Source organism: Propithecus coquereli, unplaced genomic scaffold (assembly GCF_000956105.1).
Source record: "Propithecus coquereli isolate 6110/MARCELLA unplaced genomic scaffold, Pcoq_1.0 Scaffold3, whole genome shotgun sequence".
Taxonomy (NCBI): domain Eukaryota; kingdom Metazoa; phylum Chordata; class Mammalia; order Primates; family Indriidae; genus Propithecus; species Propithecus coquereli.
In genome coordinates this window covers 2,309,769-2,329,950 of record NW_012148618.1, presented here as the reverse complement: position 1 = coordinate 2,329,950, position 20,182 = coordinate 2,309,769, and the positions used below count along the sequence as shown (strand labels likewise).

Sequence of the window (20,182 nt, the reverse complement as noted above, 5' to 3'; positions counted from 1 at the left end):
TGAGACTCTGTCTCAAAAAAAAAAAAAAATTAAAAATACAATTACTATATGATCCATATTTACCTATGAGTAAATACCCAAAAGAATTGAAAACAGGGTGCCAAAGAGATATTTGTGCAACCTCGGTCATAGTAGTATTATAAACAGTAGCTAAAACATGGAAGCAACCCAAGTGTCCATCCATGGATTAATAGAGAAAGAAAGGTGGTGTATATTCATAATGGAATACTATTTGGCCATAAAAAGAAGGAAATCCTATCATTTATGACAACAATGATGAGCCTGAAGGACATTTTGTTAATTGAAATAAGCAAGGCACAGAAGGACAAATCCTGCATGATCTCACTCACGTGGAATCTAAAAAAGTCGATCTCATAGAAATGGGGAGTAGAATGGTGGTTACCAGGGGTTGGGGCAGTGGTGTGGCAGGGGTGGGAGTTGGGGAGATGTTGGTCAAAGGATACAAAATTTCAGTTAGGCAGGAGGAATAAGTTCAACAGATCTATTGTACAACATCATGGCCATAGTTAATAACAATATATTGTATTCTTGAAAAATTCTAAAAGAGTAGATTTTAAGTGTTTTCACCACAAAACGACAACTATGTCAGGTAATCTGTATGCTAATTAGCTTGATTTAGCCATTCCACAATGTATATATATTTCAAAACATCATGTTGTACACAATAAATATATACAGTTTTATCTGTCAATTAAAAAAAAGGCTTTTTCATGTCACGACACTGCCTCTTTTCTTTGTTCTCCTAGGTCAGTGTGAATTATATCTAGTCACATATAACAAAAAAACCAAATTAAAGTTGCATGTACAAGATTAGATTTGTTTTCTTCTAAGTGAAAGAAGTCCAAAGGTAGATATTGTGGTTCTATATAGTCACTAGGGACCCAGGCTCCTCGGTCTTCCTGCTCTGCTATCCTTAGCACATCCTCAAGGTCACTTCATGATCCAATATTGTTACTCTAACTCCAGTCATTATTTTATTTAAGTTCCAGGCAGGAAGTAGGAGAAATTTGGGGCCAGAGAGTGGCAAAGAAAGTAAATCTCAGGACTTTCTCCATACCACCATATTGAAAATATTTTTCTCAAGTTCACTAATTACCTCCATTTTTTCCACATTTCTTTTTTTTTTTTTTTTTGAGACAGAGTCTTGCTCTGTTGCCCAGGCTAGAGTGCCGTGGCATCAGCATAGCTCACAGCAACCTCAAACTCCTGGGCTAAAGCGATTCTCCTGCCTCAGCCTCCCAAGTAGCTGGGACTACAGGCACTCACCGCCACGTCCAGCTAATTTTTTGTTTCTAGTTTTAGTTGGCTGGCTAATTTTTTCTATTTTTAGTAGGAGGGTGGGTCTCACTCTTGCTTAGGCTGGTCTCGAACTCCTGACCTCAAGCAATCCTCCTGCCTTGGCCTCCCAGAGTGCTAGGATTACAGACGCAAGCCACCACACCCAGTCCCACATTGCATATTAAATTTTCTGTTCTGATCTTACTGAATTCTCAGCAACATGTGACGTACTTGACCTCACCATACTTTTTGAAACAATGCTTTCCATCTGGCATCAGACACTTCACATTCTTCTGGTTTCTTTGTACTTCATGGGCTTCTGCTTCTTAGTCTCCAGTTACCTGGGTAGTTATCATAAGCCAGTCATGGTGTTGTGTGCCAGAAATAAAAATGAAAAGAAACTCTTACTGCCCTCTAGTGGAGAAGGAGAGAAATTATCTTATAATTCTATTACAATATTGTAAATGGAAATAATTGCTTTAATAGAGATATGCACAAAGTTATTAATATTAGGAGAATGGATCCTTGGCAAAAGGATGGGTTCCCAGGAAGGTCGCATTTGAGCAGAGAATTTGAACATATAGGAATTTTCAAAGAAAGCAAATAGAAGGAAAACGTTACAGGCAAAAAGTACAGTGTAAGGCAAAGAAAAAAGGCTTGAGAAGGCATAGTGTATTCTAGGAAATACAAATAGATCAGTATTCCTGGAGCATAAATTGTGAGAATGGTAACAAGAGATGAGACGAATGAGTAGTCATCACTAAGGAATTTAGGCTTTATCCTGTAAGTCAATGTTAACAACTTTAGATAAAAATTTAAGAAGAAATTAATCAAAAAATTTAATAACAAACCATACTTTTTAAAAAATAAAAACTAAAGCATATTTGTGGAAGGGCTGATATTATTTGCACCTATTACCAGGGTATGATGGTTAGTTTTGTGTGTCAACTGGACTGGGCTCACATTAAACATTATTTGTGGGTGTGTCTGTGAGGGTGTTTCTGGATGAGATTAGCTTTTGAATCAGTGGACCAGTAAAGTATATTGCCCTGCCTGCTTGAGCTGGCACATCTCATCTTTTCCTGCCCTCCGACTAGGATTTACACTATTAGCCTTCTGGTTCTCAGGCCTTCAGACTCAGACTGAATTATATCACCAGCTTTCCTGAGTCTCCAGCTTGCAGATGGCAAATTGTGGTAATTTTCAGTCTCCATAATCGTGTGAGTCAATTTCTAACAATAAATCTCTCTCTATCTCTGTCTCTTTGTCTCTCTCCCCCATCCCCGCCACTCCCCCTACTCTCTCTCTCTATATATAGCCATGCCCCAAATAATGATGTTTTGACCAATGATGGACCACATACACAATGGTGGTTCCGTAAGATTATAATGGAGTTAAAAATTCCTATTGCCATCATAATGTCATAGTGTAACACATTACCTTTTCTATGTTGAGATATGTTTAGATACACAAATACTTACCATTGTGTTACGATTGCCTGTGTATTCAGTACAGTAACATGCTGGACAGGTTTATAGCCTAGGAGCAATGGACTACACCACACAGACTAGGTGTGTAGTAGGCTATACAATCTAGGTTTGTCTAAGTACACTCTATGATGTTTGCACAATAATGAATGATGCATTTCTCAGAACGTATCCCCATTCTTTAGCAACACATGACTGTATATGTATATACTGGTTCTGTTTCTCTGGAGATCTCTGACTAATGCACAGGGTGTCTTTATCCAGCTCATTGACATATGGACAGCCACATGCATTTCTTTCTCTAGGTAGCATGTATATATTGGTTCTCTCAAAGAGTTCTGAATGTTAGGAAGAAACAGACCCAGAATTTAGCCCATATCTAAATAATGCTCTATCAGACACTTAGATTTCATGGGAATCTCAATCCATAAACTCAAGTTTGCAAAAAGTATTAATTTTTAAATATTTTTCATTGTGAAATATGCCACTTATTCAGAAAAAAAATACATAAATGTTTGCTTTAGTGAACACCTTTACCTGCAACAACCACCAAGTTTAAGAAATATAACATTTCTGGCATGCAAGTAGCTCCCTTTGTTCACCATTACCAATTGAAACTACCTGCCTCTCCCCAAAAGGAGTCATTGTCCTGACTTTTATGGTAATCACGTACTTGCTTTTCACAACCTTCTTCTAGCTCAACCGAGAACTTCGTATAAATGGAACCATGTGTATTTAGTGTCTGGCTTTATGAAAGGGTGCAAATTTACTAGGTGTTCACAGGGGGTGGAGAAAGATTTTTCACACAGAGTTTAGGATAGAAAGAAGTACAAAGTTTATTTATTTTTCTGAGACAGAAAGAAAGAGAGAGAGAGAGAGCATGCAAAAAAGAGAGAGAGAGAACGAGTGGCCATGGCACACAAATGAAGGAGTAAAAATGCTGGGCACCTGAGGGAAAGGTGATTGGCATTTTAAAGGGTAAAAATGGCTTTTTTTTCCCCTCTCTTTTAGCAGACTGATAACAGAAGTGGCAGCAGAGCTGTTGCAGGTGTTCTTTATTTTTTTTTTTTTCCTCTGTGAGGTCAGCTTATCTGAGTCCTTGGAAGTGGCCCAAGCAGGAACTGAGGCAGAGAACTAGAGTGGGGGACTCGCACCCCTACTGTCCGCTTAGGGGTCTTTAAGGCTGAGAAACAACTCTTAGAGACAACAGTTAGGCCCCAGGTGTTTAAACAAAACAAAAGGGGTAGCTGTGTTGTGATTTTCTCTTTAAAGAGGCAATTATGTGCTGTGAGTTTATTTTTCTTACTTTCTGTTACTTAATTTATTTTCTTCTATTAGATAGGTTATTAGTAAGGCCACCTTTTACTTTGTTCATCTAACATCTGAAAGGTTCATCTTTATTGTTGTAGTTAGCTATAGTTTGTTATTTTTCTTACTTTCTGTTACTTAATTTATTTTCTTCTGTTAGATAGGTTATTAGTAAGGCCACCTTTTACTTTGTTCACTTAACATTTGAGAGGTTCATCTTTATTGTTGTAGTTAGCTATAGTTTGTTCATTTTCTTTGCTGTATGGTATTCTATTATATGAATATATTATAATATAATTATCCATTCTGTTGTAAATAGACATTTTGTCTGTTTCCATTATGGGCCTATTATGAATAAGGCTTATCTGAACATTCTTCTAGATGTCCCCTGATGTACATGGTTACATATAGCTGTTGGGTGAATATCACAAGGAAAATTGTTAGATTGTGGAATATGCCTATTTTCAACTTAAGTTACTAATGCCAAACCATTCCAAAATGCTTGTACAAATTTACACTATACTCACAAGGTTTCAAATTTCCAGCATAAATATATTAAATCTGGATAAATAAATTTTACAAGACCTTTTATTTTTCAAATATAAAACAATATTGAGAGAAACTAAAGAAGATTTGAAATGTAGAGAGATATACAATGTTCATCAATTGGAAGACAAAACTTTTTAAAGATATCAATTCTCTCTAAACTGATACTGTATATATAGATTTAGTGCAATTCCAGTCAAAATCACAATAGTTTTTTATGGAACCTCTCAATCTGATTAGATTGAGTGATTCCATATATAGATATACAAATGGTCAACAATAACCTAAATGCTTTGAGGAATAAGGTGGGAAAAAATTTATTCACCTAGATTGGATTTACAATAAAGCTACATTAATTAAGACAACATGTGTTGGGCACAGTTGCTCACGTCTGTAATCCTAGCACTTTGGGAGGCTAAGGTAGGAGGATTGCTTGAGCTCAGGAGTTCAAGACCAGACTGAGCAAGAGTGAGACCCCGTCTCTACAAAATATAAAAAAATTAGCCAGGCATGGTGGCATGTGCCTGTAGTCCCAGCTACATGGGAGGCTGAAGCAGGAGAATTGCTGGAGCGCTGGAGTTGAGACCCAAGTGTTTAATCAAACAAAACCAAGGGCCATTGTGCTGTGAGTTTTCTCTTTAAAGGGGCAATTATGTGCTGTGCGTTTATTTTTCTTACTTTCTGTTTGATAGTTTATTTTTCTCTGTTAGCTAGTTAATTTAAAAAGCCACATTTCGCTTTCTAATTTTCCCCATGTATGCAGCTGCTTTTGAATGTCTTAGTCTTCATTAACCTGTCAATGGGCATTTAGGTTGTTTTCAGTTTTGGAGTATTACAAATAGAGCTGCTAAGAACGTTTATACACAAGTCTTTGTATGGATATATGCTTTTATTTATCTTGGTGGAATACAATGAATAGAATAGTTGTTTCATATGGTAGGTGTATACTGAACATTTTGTGAAACCATCAAACTGTTTTCCAATGTAATTTTATCATTTTATCTTCCCACCAGCAGTGTATTAGAGTTGCAGTTGCTTCACATCCTCACCAACACTTGCTATGGTCAATCTTGTTAATTTTACCTATTTTATTAGGTGTTTTGTTATCTTGTTGCATTTTAATTTAACTTGCATTTTAATTTGCATCTACTTAATGACTAATGATATTTAATTATCTTTTCATGTGATTTTTGCCTTCTGTATATCTTCTCTGGTGAAGTGGCTGTCCAACTCTTTTGCCATTTTCTTTTTTTTAAAATAGTTTTGGGAGTTTTCGTGTATTCTGGATATAAGTGCTTTATCAAAAATGTGATTGAAAATATTTTCTTATAGCCTGTGGCTTCTCTTTTCATTATATTAAGTATCTTTTGATGTGTTTTAGTTTGGATGAGGTCCAATTTGTTAATTTGCGCTTTTATGGATTATGTTTTTGCATCATATCTAAGAAATCTTTGGCTACCTCAAGGTCACAAAGATTTTCTCCTATGTTTTAGAAGTTTTATAGTTTTAGATTTTACAGTTAGGTCTATCATCCAGTTGTAATTGTTTTTATTTTGTGTGAGGTATAAATAAAAGTTTATTTTTATGCATATGGATAACCAAATATTCTTACACCATTTGTTGAAAAGACTATCCTTTCTCCATTGAATTGCCTTGGTACCTTTGTCAAAAACCAGCTGTCCACATATTCATGGATCTATTTCTGGACTCTCTAGTCTGTTCCATTAATCTATTTGTCTATTTTTACAACAATACAACACTGGTCTTGATTACGTAGCCTTATAATAATTCTTGAAATCAGGTAGTTTTGGAATTTCAACTTTGTTTTTCTTTTTCAAAGTTGGTTATTTTAAGTCCTTGGAATTTTCCTATGAACTTTAGAATCAATTTGTCAGTATCTATAAAAAGCCTTCTGGTATTTTGATTGGGATAGAATTGAATCTAAAGATCAATTTGGGCAGTATTTACATCTTAACAATATTAAATCTTGCAACCAGAGAACTTGGTATACATCTCCATTTATTTAGGACTTGATTAATTCTCTAAGCAATATTTTGTTGTTTTCAGTGTACAGGTCTATTATGTCTTTTGTCAGATTCTTTTTCAGGTAAAATTAATTCACCATAAATCCAAGCATTTGTTTTTGGATATTCAATTCTATTTCATTAACCTACATATCTATCCTTATGCCACTACCCCTACTGGGGTTTTTTTTGGGGGAGGGTGGTTGTTGTTTTTTTTGTTTTAAATTTTTTTTATTTCAGCATATTATGGGAGTACAGATGTTAAGGTTATGTATATTGCCTTTGCCCCACCCAAGTCAGAGCTTCAAGTGTGTCCATCTCCCAGACAGTGCGCACCGCACCCATTAGCTGTGTATATACCCATCCCCTCCTCCCCCCTCCCATCTGCCTGACATCTGATGAATGTTATTATCATATGTGCACTTAAGTGTTGATCAGTTAAAACCAATTTGATGGTAAGTACATGTGGTGCTTGTTTTTCCATTCTTGTGATACTTCACTTAGTAGAATGGGTTCCAGCTCCATCCAGGATAATACAAGAGGTGCTATATCGCCATTGTTTTTTGTGGCTGAGTAGAACTCCATGATATACACATACCACATTTTATTAATCCACTCATGTATTGATGGGCACTCAGGTTGTTTCCACATCTTTGCAATTGTTTGAATTGTGCTGCTATAAACATTCTAGTGCAGATGTCTTTTTTACAGCATGTCTTTTGTTCTTTTGGGTAGATGCCCATGTTGTTGTTGTTGAGACAGAGTCTTGCTCTGTCACCCATGCTGGAGTGCAGTGGCGGGATCACAGCTCACTGTAACCTCCAATTTCTAGGTTCAAGCAATCCTCCTGGCTCAGCCTCTCAGCTAGGACTACAGGCTTGTGCCACCATGCTCAGCTAATTTTTAAAAATTTTTTGGTAGAAACAGGATCTCACTATGTTGCCCAGGCAGGTCTCAAACTCTTGGCCTCAAGCAATCCTCCTACCTCAGCCTCCTACAGTGCTAGGATTATAGGTGTGAGGTACCGTACCAAGCCTCCTTCACTGTTTTAATAACTGTAGCTTTACAGGAAGTTTTATAGTTGGGAATGTATTCTTCCACCTTTGTCCTTCTTTCAAAATTGTTTAGCTATTCTGGTTTCTTTGTATTTGCATATAAATTTAAGGATTAGCTTGTGAATTTTTAGAGAAAAAGCCTGCTGAGGTTTTCCTAGGGATTGTATTGAATCTGTAGATCGATTTGGGAAATATTGTCATGTTAATGATATTGATTATTGAATCCATAAACATGAAATGTATTCTTTTTTTAAGCCTACAGCTACTGGTATTCCCAGGTGGTCTCCCATCCAAGTACTAACCAAGGCCCGACCCTGCTTAGCTTCCGAGATCAGATGAGATCGGGCTCATTCAAGGTGGTATGGCCATAGACATGAAATATATTCTTTCACCATTTCTATTTGATATTGTGCTGAAGCTCCAAATCAATGCAGTGAAGCAGTTATACTACACTGCCTTTAGTAAAGTCTCTAATTAGCACTAGAAGGTCATCAGTAAACCTAAATATGATCAACATTATTAAAGGCTAACAGTAAACTTTATGGTAAAAGGTGAAATTTTTATTAAAATTCAGCAACAATTTAAGTATCAGGATCTCTGTGAGGGCATGTCGATATATGTAGCACCATTCTTGCCCTCCTGATTCTGAACAATTTATAAAAAGGATAAAATATAATCAGATGGGGAATAAAATATCAATTGTATTACTGTTAAAGACTACATTAGAGACACAGACTGTATCTGTGGGAAAATGATCTTTATGAAACTAAACTCCAGAGCCAGGCAAACTTTGCTGACTCAGTCATAGCTACACTGAACCAAAGCAGGCCTCCCCTGTGAAGGGCCTCAGCCAAGCATACCTAGTTTATTCTTCCCAAATTTATCAGTGAAGTAAGTCACTTTCCCAAGGATGGAGTGAGCAAAGGAGTACAGAAAGCCCAGGAATATCACACTTGATTGAGCTCCCACTATAGGACTCTTCTTATTTAAAAATATCTAGTTTAATTGAATCACAATTTATAAATTAGCAAGAACAGAATGCTAACAGGGACAACAAGCCTTTGAGAACATGTCCTTTCCCTCCCTGCTAACTCACTTTGTGAGGACAATTAAAAGATGCTTGAGCCCAGGAGTTTGAGGTTGCTGTGAGCTAGGGTGATGCCACAACACTCTAGCTCAGACAACAGAGTGAGACTCTGTCTCGGGGAAAAAAAAAAAAAATCCAAGATGAGATATCTGTGACTTAGTAACTTTACCAAATTTACCCAGTTTGAAAGTAGCCAGATGATTCTTTGGTCAGGAAAAAAGTCATCAAAAGAAATAAAACATATGAAGTTTTGAAGCTATTGTTACAGTATCATTCAAATAAACAATCCAATAAAAATTGTCTCAGTCAAGGAGCCAGTTTTTACAAAGAGGATATGGTAAAGAATAGGAAGGATCTCTCTAAGCATCCAAGGTCTTCAAGTTAGATAAGAAAATAACGTTATTGTGAAGAATATAAATGTCCATTTATAATAATAAAATAAAATATACAGAAAACTCAGAAAAATGAATGAAGCATCTGAACAAGCAAAACTAAATCTTAAATCTTGCCAGTGGGTCCAACTGTGCAACCAGCAGACACTCCCTTCTCACCTCTTAGTCTCTATGACACCATTGGTTCTTCTGTGGCAAGTAGATGCAGAAGCACCTGCAGACCAGAGGACACGCCCACTATTCACAGGGATGAGCATGGGAATGTGCTCAGGGTAACACCATGTAAGGTAATAGTCCCTTGGCTTCCTAAAGACATGCAGTGATGAATTGAGAAGATCATTCCATTATTTTCCTGCCCCAAACCTTTCTTAAAGCTTCCTTAACATCCATGTTTCTCAAAGAGTAGATTAGGGGGTTCAGCATTGGGATCACCACTGTGTAGATCACAGCAACTGTGCGGTCTTGGGTCAGGTAGTAGCTGGACCTGGGACGCAGGTACATAAAAAGTGTTGTGCCAAAGAAGAGACAGACGGCAATGAGGTGGGAGGCACAGGTAGAAAATGCTTTAAACCTGCCCTGGGCTGAGTTCATTCTCAGGATGGTGATGAGGATTAAGAAGTAGGAGATCAAGATGGTAAGGGTGCAGCTCAAGAGGTTGAAACCAGCAAAGATGAAGAGCAGGATCTCACACAGTGAAGTGTCTACACAAGACAGGGATAGGATGGGTGGTCCATCACAAAAGAAGTGAGTGACCACATGAGCACCACAGAATTTCAGACTGAAGATACAGCTTGTGTGAATAAGAGAATTGAGAAATCCTGCACTGTAGGAGCCCACAATCAGAGAGGCACAAACCTCAGGAGACATGACGGTTGGGTAAAGCAGGGGTTTACAAATAGCAGCATAGCGGTCATACGCCATGGCAGCAATGAGATAGCACTCACTGGTGGCGAAACCCGCATAGAAAAACATCTGAGCCATGCAGCCAAGATAGGAGATCACTTTCCTCTTGGCCAAGAAGTTCACCAGGGTCTGGGGGACAACCGTGGAGGAATAGCAGAAATCCAAGAAGGAGAGACTCTTCAGAAAGAAGTACATGGGTGTGTGCAGGGTGGCACTCAGGTGGATCAGGAGGAACATGACCAGGTTTCCCAACAGAGTGATGGTGTACATGCCCAGGAACACCACGAAGAGCAGCCTCTGGAGCTGGACGTCACTGGTGAGGCCCAAGAGCTCAAACTCAGTCCCCTGGCTCAGGTTCACCCCTTCCATATTTCTTCAGTGCTCTGGAGTGTGGAAAGAAGACAACATCGTAAATGAGGTTGAACACCCAGAGGCTCCGACTGAGTTTAATTCTGCCCTAGGGACAGCCTTCTGAAGATTAGTCTTATTGAGGAAATTTGGCTTAGTCTGGAACTCTGTCATAGTGAGGGCTTTCTGTGCTTGCTTGCTTGGTTAATAAGCGTTAACTTGAGCAGCAATGGAAAACATAAAAGAAATATATACAATATGGTTTATCAGGGATCTTAAAAAATTCTAAGCAATGAAACAATCACTCACCAAATATGTAGTCATGGTTTTCTATATGCTTAGTTCTGTGTTCTCCCTATCAGGAATTCAAGAGTGCCTGACCTTGGGAAGCTTATGTTCTCAAGACAGTATATTTTGTGTTTAAGCACAATGGTGTCAGATTGCCGAGGTTCAAAGCTGGGACTTTACCACTAACGAACTGTGTAATCTTGGGCATGTTACTTATAACTCTCCAAGTTTCCATTTTTTCTCTGTAAAGTAGGAATAATAGCAACTACCTCAAAAGATTGTTATAAAAATTCAATGAATTAATCCATGTAAAGCACTTGAACAAGGTCTGACACCTTGAGAAAGTTCAAAGAAGCTTAGCTATGCATATTCTCATGGGGGAGATAGACCTAACACATAAATAAACATGATAAATGAGATGAAACAACAACAAAATTTAGCAAGCAACCCATCACCAAACAATGTAGACAGAAACGTGAACTAAGCGAGAATAATTAAACAGGCCTTCAGAAGAGCTGTAGGTAGTCATTGGCTCAGCTGTAAAACCGTCCCTGTGAACTCAGTACCAACCAGGCGCTACTATGGCTTCTCATGGTGATGAGGGCTGAAAAGGTGGAGAGAGGGGCATGGTGAAAAGAGCAAACTGAGCCTTCACACGTGGGAGCCTCAGCCAAGGGGAAAGTGCCCCCCATCATTCACAAAGGAAGTGGTCATTTCTAGAGAACAAATCATCCTCAGGGGCTGTTGGGCACAGCAGGGAAGGAACAGCCCCTCTCCAAGACTGAGGCTTTGTATAAATAAATGCCTTTTCTGTTCAGAGTGAACAAGGTTGTGGATATGTCACCAAACACCAGATGCTCCTCTGCCCCATCAGCTCCTCTGCCTCCTGTCTTCCTGAGTTACCTCTGGGTCCAGGAGTCAGTTAAGAACCCTGTGTTCTTTGGTGAAGGTTCTCAGTTGTGAATACTTGGGAGCCAGCAGATGTGATTGGGTAGGACAAAAAAAGGACAAAAGTGAGCCACCTCCTCCTGTCCTGAGGAGAATAAGTGACAAACACACCTGTGAGAAATGTTGGGTGGATTTGGAAAAGAAAAGAGCTGGATTGAGCAGGCAAAGATTCTAGTTAATCCCACTGGCATAATTTCCAGAATCATCAAACTACCAAGGCAGGAGAAGACTCTGGACATATGGATAGCTACATTTAGCTGTCAAGTAGGTGATGGAGGCACTCTGTCTGTTGAAAGAACACTGTGAATGGTGACAGGAAAAAAGCTTTCGGTAATGCCCAGAGAGGTAACATATCCTAATAAAATTGAGGCATTCAAAATATAAGTGCAAATTTGAACACAGAACATTAGCAACTGCTTTTAGAGTACGTGGAGTGCAATTCTGTGATTTATTTCATGCTCTTGAGCTGTAACATTCAGCTATCCTCAACCCAACAGCTGCTATTTTATAATAGACCCTAATATCACAGAATGTGTGTAGTCCTAGATTTGGGTCGCAAATGTCTTTGGCCCCATTGGTGCCAAAAGCAAACTCAGCTTCAAGGCAAATTATAGGACTTCAGAGAAATGACTGTAAAACTCTCAGGGTGGAATAACTTACAGGAATTTCAAGGAAGTAGAGTGATGGTTGTTAAGAGTGGACTAGAATTTCTTAAGACCCAGCTTCACTTCTTTTTCTTAAATGGACTGTTTCAGTTTGGTTAATGGGTCTTCAAGTATCTCTGATGGAAAGAACGGATTAAGCAGAGAAGAGTAGGAATGTGCGCAACACTGCGGACAGTGTAGATGATGAGGCAGGGAGCCCACACCGGGGTGGGTATTGGGGTGGGGTCAGGGAGGGTGGTGGGTAATACAGTGGATAGCTGATCAGAGCCTCCAGATATATTACTTGCTTTAAATCCACTCTCTCTTTCTCTTCTCCTCCCCTTTCCTTTCTCATCTCTATTCTCTCCAATTTGCACTAAATTCAAAATTCTTCAGAATATAGCGAATTAGTCAAGGAAGGAATTATGTAGAAACTGGTATCTTTGACAGTTGTTCAGAGGATGCTGGAACAACCACTATTTCTGTTGACTGCAGTGTGTATCTGTAAATGAAAAGTAGAAAACTTAAAGGTGGACTTATCATATGTGAATAGATTAGGGAGTGGAGTATCTAGGAGTAAGAACAAATGCCAGGGGCCTGGAGATGGGGGAGGAGTAGGCAAGGGGCTTTATCTATACCTGATCCTTGCCCTCCTCCCTGGAATAGCACAGTGAACATATGCGTAGGGCAGGCAGCCAGGGAAAGCAGCCAGTGTATTTTGTTGAGCAGCTGTGATCTCAAATGATGGTTCTTAAACAGTAAAGTGCCTTGCCCAGGGTTCCACAGAGAAGCTTGTCACGTGCAGATTCCAGGTCCCAACCACAGAAAATTCAATCCAATAGGCCTATAACTTGGCCCCAAAATCTGGGGATTCTGAAACAAGTGGTCCCTGAACCACACTCTGAGAAACACTAAACCACTGGGTACTTGCAGGAGCAGACAGGTCTTCCTGAGCCACATAGATATATCCTTTCCTAACTTGCTAGAATTCTCTGTGTACTGGGAAATCAGCCTCTGGGTAGGATGCTTAGTCCTAGACATTCCCTTCCCTCCAGAAGACATATCAGTAGTTAACAATTTCCAGAAATCTGGGTACTACCTGAAGATAATCCAACACCAGAGAATTTCTTCCTTCAAAGTTGATTCAGATGTTCCTAAGCAAACCATTTAATTATAGCAAAGCACATGATTGGATGGCAGAGCTATTGCTCCAGGGGTCAAAATACAAGCTTTCTGTCGAAAAACAACAAAGACAAAGCCAGACTCATTGTGTCCACAGATTGAGTCTGGGGATCAGAGCCTGCTTCTGACTTTAACCTCTCATAGGGTCAGAGGAGTGAGGCAGCCCTAATCCTGGTGAGCTCCTCACAACTAATATGGTGCTGGCAGGAGACATCCCAGAGCTGTCTTTTCCCCTGAGCAGCCCAGCAGCTCACAGGTGGGGAGAAGGATGTGTTCATTGAGCAAAGTTTAGAAGGCAGGTGAGGAAGTGAAACTAATTGGCCCATGTAGACCCATTAAAGTGTTTGAAAAGTTACTAGCATCTCTAAGAGTCTCTGTCCCTGAGGAATCAGGAGCCTGGGGAACTAAGAACGAGAGGAATGGATCCATAGATCTCTGCAAACATGCTGACCATTAGCCCCAAAGGACAGCTCTACCTTAATCCTAACCTTAACTCATACGTGATTATTAATCTATATTTCCTCTACACTGGAAAACCAATTTTTTCTTTCTTCTATGCCAGTTACCCAATGTGCCCTAGATTAGAGCTCAGAACCTCCTGCTCTTCAAAATTATAGTAAAATTAGATGTATGTTATTTATTAATAGTTTCCAAATATTTTGGAATCTTCCTGTTATTGGTTTATAACTTAATGGCATATGGTCAGAGCACATACTTGATACTTGATACTTTTGAATTTATTGAGACCTGTTTTATGGACCAGAATATGGTCTATTTTGGTGAACGTTCCATGTTTACTTGAAAAGAACATGTACTCTGCTTGGTCGAGTGGACTGTTCTGTAACTGTCAATTAGGTCAAGTTGGTGGATGGTGTTGTTCAAGTCTACCATATCCTTTCTAATCTGTTGTTAATCTCATCCGGTGAGTTTTTTTTTTTTTTTTTTTTTGAGACAGAGTCTCACTCTTTTTCCCAGGCTAGAGTGAGTGCCGTGGCTTCAGCCTAGCTCACAGCAACCTCACACTCCTGGGCTCAAGCAATCCTTCTGCCTCAGCCTCCCGAGTAGCTGGGACTACAGGCATGTGCCACCATGCCCAGCTAGTTTTTTCTATATATTTTTAGTTGTCCAATTAATTTCTTTCTATTTTTTAGTAGAGACAGGGTCTCGCTCTTGCCCAGGCTGGTCTCGAACTCCTGAGCTCAAACAGTCCGCCCTCCTCGGCCTCCCAGAGTGCTAGGATTACAGACGTGAGCCACCGCGCCCAGCCTAATATTTTCATTTTAGATGTTGTAGTTCATCTATAGAAGTCTGATTTCAGTGTCTTTTTTATATCTTCTTGTCTTTACTTATTTTTTTGTATATATGGAATACAGTTACAATAACTTTTAATGTGCTTCTCTGCTAATTCTAACATCCGTGTCAGTTCTGGGTTGCTTTTAATTGGTTGGTTGTTTTTCTCTTTGTGGGTCATGTTTTCCTGCCTCCTTATATGCCTAATAATCTTTGTTTGGATGCCAGATATTGTGGATTTTATCCTGTTAGGTACTGGATATTTTTATATTCCTGTACATATTTTTTATTCTGGGATGCGATTAAAATTATTTGGCAATAGTCTGAGACTCTTAAATCTTGCTTTTGTGATTTTTTAGGCAAGTTCACAGCAGTGCTTAATCTGGGGCTAATTATTCCCCACTACTGGGGAAAGAACATCCTGAATACTTTGCCCAAACCCCCATGAATTATGAGGTTTTCCAGTCTGGCTGGTGGGAACTGGCACTATACTTGGCTGTTGGTGAGTCCTGGATACTGTTCCCTCAAATATTTTCAGATTATTCCTTCCCTGTCTTGGGTAGTTTCTTTATATGATGTATTCACCACTACTCTGATGAATACTTGAGAGGGGGCCCTTTGGGGTTATCTCTTTGGAGAGATTTCTCTCTCTGGTACTTTGTCATGTGAACATTGGCCCCAGATCCCCAAGGGCAGCCCCTTGACTGAATCCAAATTTTACAAAACAAATCTTTTTAATAAAGGGATTTGTTCTGTGAAGTTTGGATTCAGTCAAAAGGCTACACTCAAGGATCTAGAAGGCCACATGTGGCCCCAAGGTCACAGGTTCCCCACCCCTCTCTCCAAAGGCAATAAGCTGGGGCAACTGTCATGTTTACCTCCTTTGTTTCCCACCTCTCAGAGATCATTGTCTTTCATTGCTTCATGTCTAATATCTTAAAAATGTTTTTTTTCATATATTTCAAAATTATTTTCTTTTTAATTTTTGTGTTGTTTTAGGTAGGAAGGTAAATTTTATCCCTACTATTCCATCTTGGCCAGAGGTTAAATTCTCCCAAGGTAAATTTAGATTCTATGATTTCTGCAAATTGTGGAGTACTTATCATGGTCTCTTTTATATTTTGGTTTTTGTTTCTGGCTGTCATATCTTCATACACCATTGCACAGATCCAACAGGAAATCTAATACTGTCTTCCTTCTTTGTTACACACACACACTACTCTCAGGCACTCCTCTCACACAAAGCATTCATGTAGAGACTTTATTAAAGATTTTTATGGGAGTTAAAGGAGAAGTTTATATTAAATTTATTCATACAACTCCAAATTGCTGCTAAGGCTTTATTGTACTTAAAATTTTCTTTAGCCATCTGACACCTGGTATATCTCTTTAGACTTCACCTTAAGTAACATTGGGCCTTTTGGTATCTTTTGACTTCTCTTAGTTCCTCTCTTTCTTTTGTCCTTTTTCTCTCTTCACACCTCTTTCTCTCTTTTCTCCTCAAAGCCTTCTTAAGAAACTCAAATACAGCTCTTTGCCACATCTGCTGTGAGAATGAAGACCATTCTCAGCAACCAGACTGTCGACATTCCAGAAAATGTCAACATCACTCTTAAGGGATGCACAGTTATTGTGAAGGGTCCCAGAGGAACCCTGCGGAGGAACTTCAATGAATCACATCAATGTAGAACTTAGTCTCCTTGGAAAGAAAAAGAGGAGGCTCCAGATTGACAAATGATGGGGAAATAGAAAGGAACTGGCTACCATTCACACTATTTGTAGTCATGTACAGACCACGATCGAGGGTGTTACACTGAGCTTCCATTACAAGCTGAGGTCCGTGTATGTTCTCTTCCCCATCAATGTCGTTATCCAGGAGAATGGGTCTCTTGTTGAAATACGAAATTTCTTAGGTGAAAAATACATCCACAGGATTTGTATGAGGCCAGGTGTTGCTTCTTCAGTATCTCACACACAGAAAGATGAGTTGATCCTTGAAGGAAACGACATTGAGCTTGTTTCAAATTCAGCTGCTTTGATTCAGCCAGCCACAACAGTTAAAAACAAGGATATCAGAACATTTTTGGGTGGTAGCTATGTCTCTGAAAAAGGAATAGTTCAACAGGCTGATGAGTAAGATCTAAGAGCTGTCCAGCTGCGTGAAGATGCCAGATGATTCCTAAAACCTATTTGTAATTTTGATGATGCAATAAAAGACCTATTGGTTTGGGGGGAAAAAAAAAAGAAACCCAAATACAATTTTTTTTCCTTGTCTCAGTTTTGCCCTCTTTCATTTAAGTTTAGTTCCTGCTTGTTTCTGCCTATATTCATGCCCTTTTGGTCACATCTTCAAACCCAAGTTTATATAACCCCAAGAATAATGATAGCTAATATTTATTGCAATCTGCTGTGATCTATTGTGGTAAATCTTTTTGCAAAGATGGCAGTACTCCTAACTAACAGTCTTCTAGCTAACAGACCTTTGCAATCCTGTATGTACATGTCATACCACCATCAAGAGAAAGAGTCTGTTTTCCCTCCCGTTGCTACTGTGCTGGCCTTGTGACTTTCTTTAACCAGTAGAATGCAACACAAGTGAGTTCCAGAGTCTATCCTTAAGAGGCCTAGAAGCTTCTATTTCTCTCTTTGAGCCCTGAGCCACCATGTGATAAAAAGTCTGATTATCCTGCTGAAGAAACCACATGAATGAAAAGAGAGGTCTAGCCAGCCCCCAGCTCTTCTGGCCACTCAAACTGAGTTATGTGAGTGAAATCATATTGAACCACCCAGGCCCACCTGAGGCTCCAGATGACTATGAGTCATGACTATGACTAGCCACATGAGTAACTTCAGGTGAGATCAGCAGTAGAACCACTCAGCTGAGCCCAGCCAGGATTGCTGATATACGAGCAAACATATGGTTGCTTTAAGACATTAAGTTTTAGGGTGGTTAAGCAGCAATAAATAATAGAAGTATTTATTATAGGGATCATTTTATAAATATCTTACTAAATTCAGTCTTATCAACAGTTATATGAGGTAGGTGCTATGATTATCCACAATTTACAGGTGAGAAAAATGAATATTAGAGAAGTTAAATTTTCTAGCTGTTACCTAGCTAACAAGTCGTTAAGCAGGGATCTGAAAACAAGTTGATTTCAAAGTTCTCTGCAGGAAAATAATACCAGGATAATCCATTATTAATCAATGATGACCTACTGAAAACTTTTTCTGTACTTTATGTCTGCTGCAGTAGACTCCTCTGGAAGGATTAAAAATTTGCCCTTATCACAAGAAAGTAATCAAGTAGGAGAGGAATTGTGGAGAGAAAAGTACCAATTCCTGAAAGCTGTAGGACCATAAAAGAAAATAGCTGCAAATGTTCCTGGATAGAAGCACTGTGGCCTTGGGACCTAACCTATTGGCAAAAGGGAGAGGAGATTCTAGCACAGCCAAACTTGAATGAACTACTTGGATCTAGTAAGAAGAGTAGGCAAGCAGGATACTTGCCTCTGACAAAGTAGCACTATGAGAAGGTCTTGTGATATTGATTCTCAAATTTGTGGTTCAATAGATGGTCTCTCCACTCAGTTCAGATATATTCATATGCAAATATAGATATAGAAATAGAGGCATATATCTTCTTAATTGAATAATGGAATATTCTACATTATTAAATTTTTGACAGATCCATTTCTGATAGAAAAATATTAAAACATTTCACTGTAATTTTAGATTATCAATTTCTCCTTCAAGTTCTATTCATTTTAGAGGCTGGGTATAGTGGCTCACACCTGTAATCCTAGCACTTTGGGAGGCCAAGGCAGGAGGCTTACTTGAGACCAGGAGTTAGAGACCAGGCAGGGCAACAGTGAGATCCCATCTTTACAATCTCTACAAAAAATAAAAAATTAGCCAAGCACAGTGGTGCGTGCCTGAGTCCCAGATTCTCAGGAGGCTGAGGCAGGAGGATCACTTGAGCCCAGAAGTTTGAGGTTGCAGTGCATTATGATGATGGCATGGCACTCTAGCCTGGATATAGAGTGAGACCTTATCTCAATTAAAAAAAATTGTATTCATTTTTGCTTTCTATATTTTGAGACAATTGTTGTTAGGTGCAAAAGGTTAATAACTGGTCTATTATTTTGGTAGATAGTTAATTTAGAGAAATAACTGATTCCAACTTATTTTTTTAAAACAGCTTTGAGATATAATGTATGTATATGTATGTATATGTATGACATGCCATACAATTCACCTATTTGAAGTATACAAATCAATGGATTTTAGTATAGTCACAGATATGTGCAACCATCACCACAGTCAACTTTGGAACATTTTTATCACCTGAAAGAGAAACTCCATAACCTTTAGCTATCATTTCCCTACACTTTTGCCCCCACTCCCACCCCAGCCCTAAGAAAACACTAATCTACTTTCTGTCTCTATAGACTTCCCTATTCTGGACTTTCATATGGGCAGAATCATAAAGTATGTGGTCTTTTGTGATTAGCTTCTTTCACTTAGCATGTTTTCAAGGTTCATCCATGTTGTAGCATGGATCAGTACTTCATTCTTTTTATGGCTACATAATATTCTATTCATTATATAGATATACCATGTATTGTTTATCCATTCATCAGTTGATGGACTTTGGGGTTGTTTCACCCTTTTAGCTATTATCAATTATATTGCTATAAACATTTGTGTACAAGTTTCCATGTGCATATGTTTTCATTTCCCTTGGATATCTATGTAGGAGTGGAATTGTTGGGTCATATCCTAACTCTGTTTAACCATTTGAGATACTGCCAGTCTGTTTTTCAAAGTAACTGCACCATTTTACATTCCCATCAGCAGTGTAAGAGGGTTCTAATTTCTCCACATCCTTGCCAACATTTATTCTTATCCTAGTTGGTATGAAGTGGTAGCTCACTGTGGTTTTGATTTGTATTTCCCTAATGACTAGTGATGCTGAACATCTTTTGATGTGTTTTTTAGTTATTTGTATATCTTCTTTGAAGAAATGCTGTTACAGAGGGGATGGCCTTTTAAAAATGGCAAAAATGTTTTCTGTCTCTTTAAAAAATTCTCACCCTTTTTGAGAACTAAAACCTACATCCCTGCCTCAGGCCAGTGGTTGGAAGGGGCAAGACAATGTCTTTTGTCCTTTGTGCTACAGGAGATGGCTGAGCAGAACTGTCCCTGGGGACAGAGGTCTGGTGGACCTCCCAGGTGAGTGGAGGCCACAAGATTGTCTTCGTGGGAGATGGGACAGAACAACAACTGCTTTAAGCTGAAACCCTCCCTTTAAAAACTCTGTATTTCTAGGCTCGGTGCGGTGGCTCACGCCTGTAATCCTAGCACTCTGGGCCGCTGAG

General features: G+C 38.9%; 1 protein-coding gene and 1 pseudogene across 1 annotated transcript; one reads left to right on the top strand and one right to left on the bottom strand.

Annotated features, from left to right (window-relative positions):
- Positions 1–9,534: 9,534 nt before the first annotated feature.
- LOC105814180 (olfactory receptor 5AU1) lies at positions 9,535–10,773 on the bottom strand. The gene is given in 3 exon segments (XM_012649083.1): positions 9,535–10,530; positions 10,533–10,616; positions 10,759–10,773. Coding segments are annotated over 3 exon segments (1,095 nt in total).
- A 5,582-nt stretch (positions 10,774–16,355) lies between these two features.
- On the top strand, positions 16,356–16,938 carry LOC105814332 (annotated as a pseudogene).
- Positions 16,939–20,182: the final 3,244 nt, after the last annotated feature.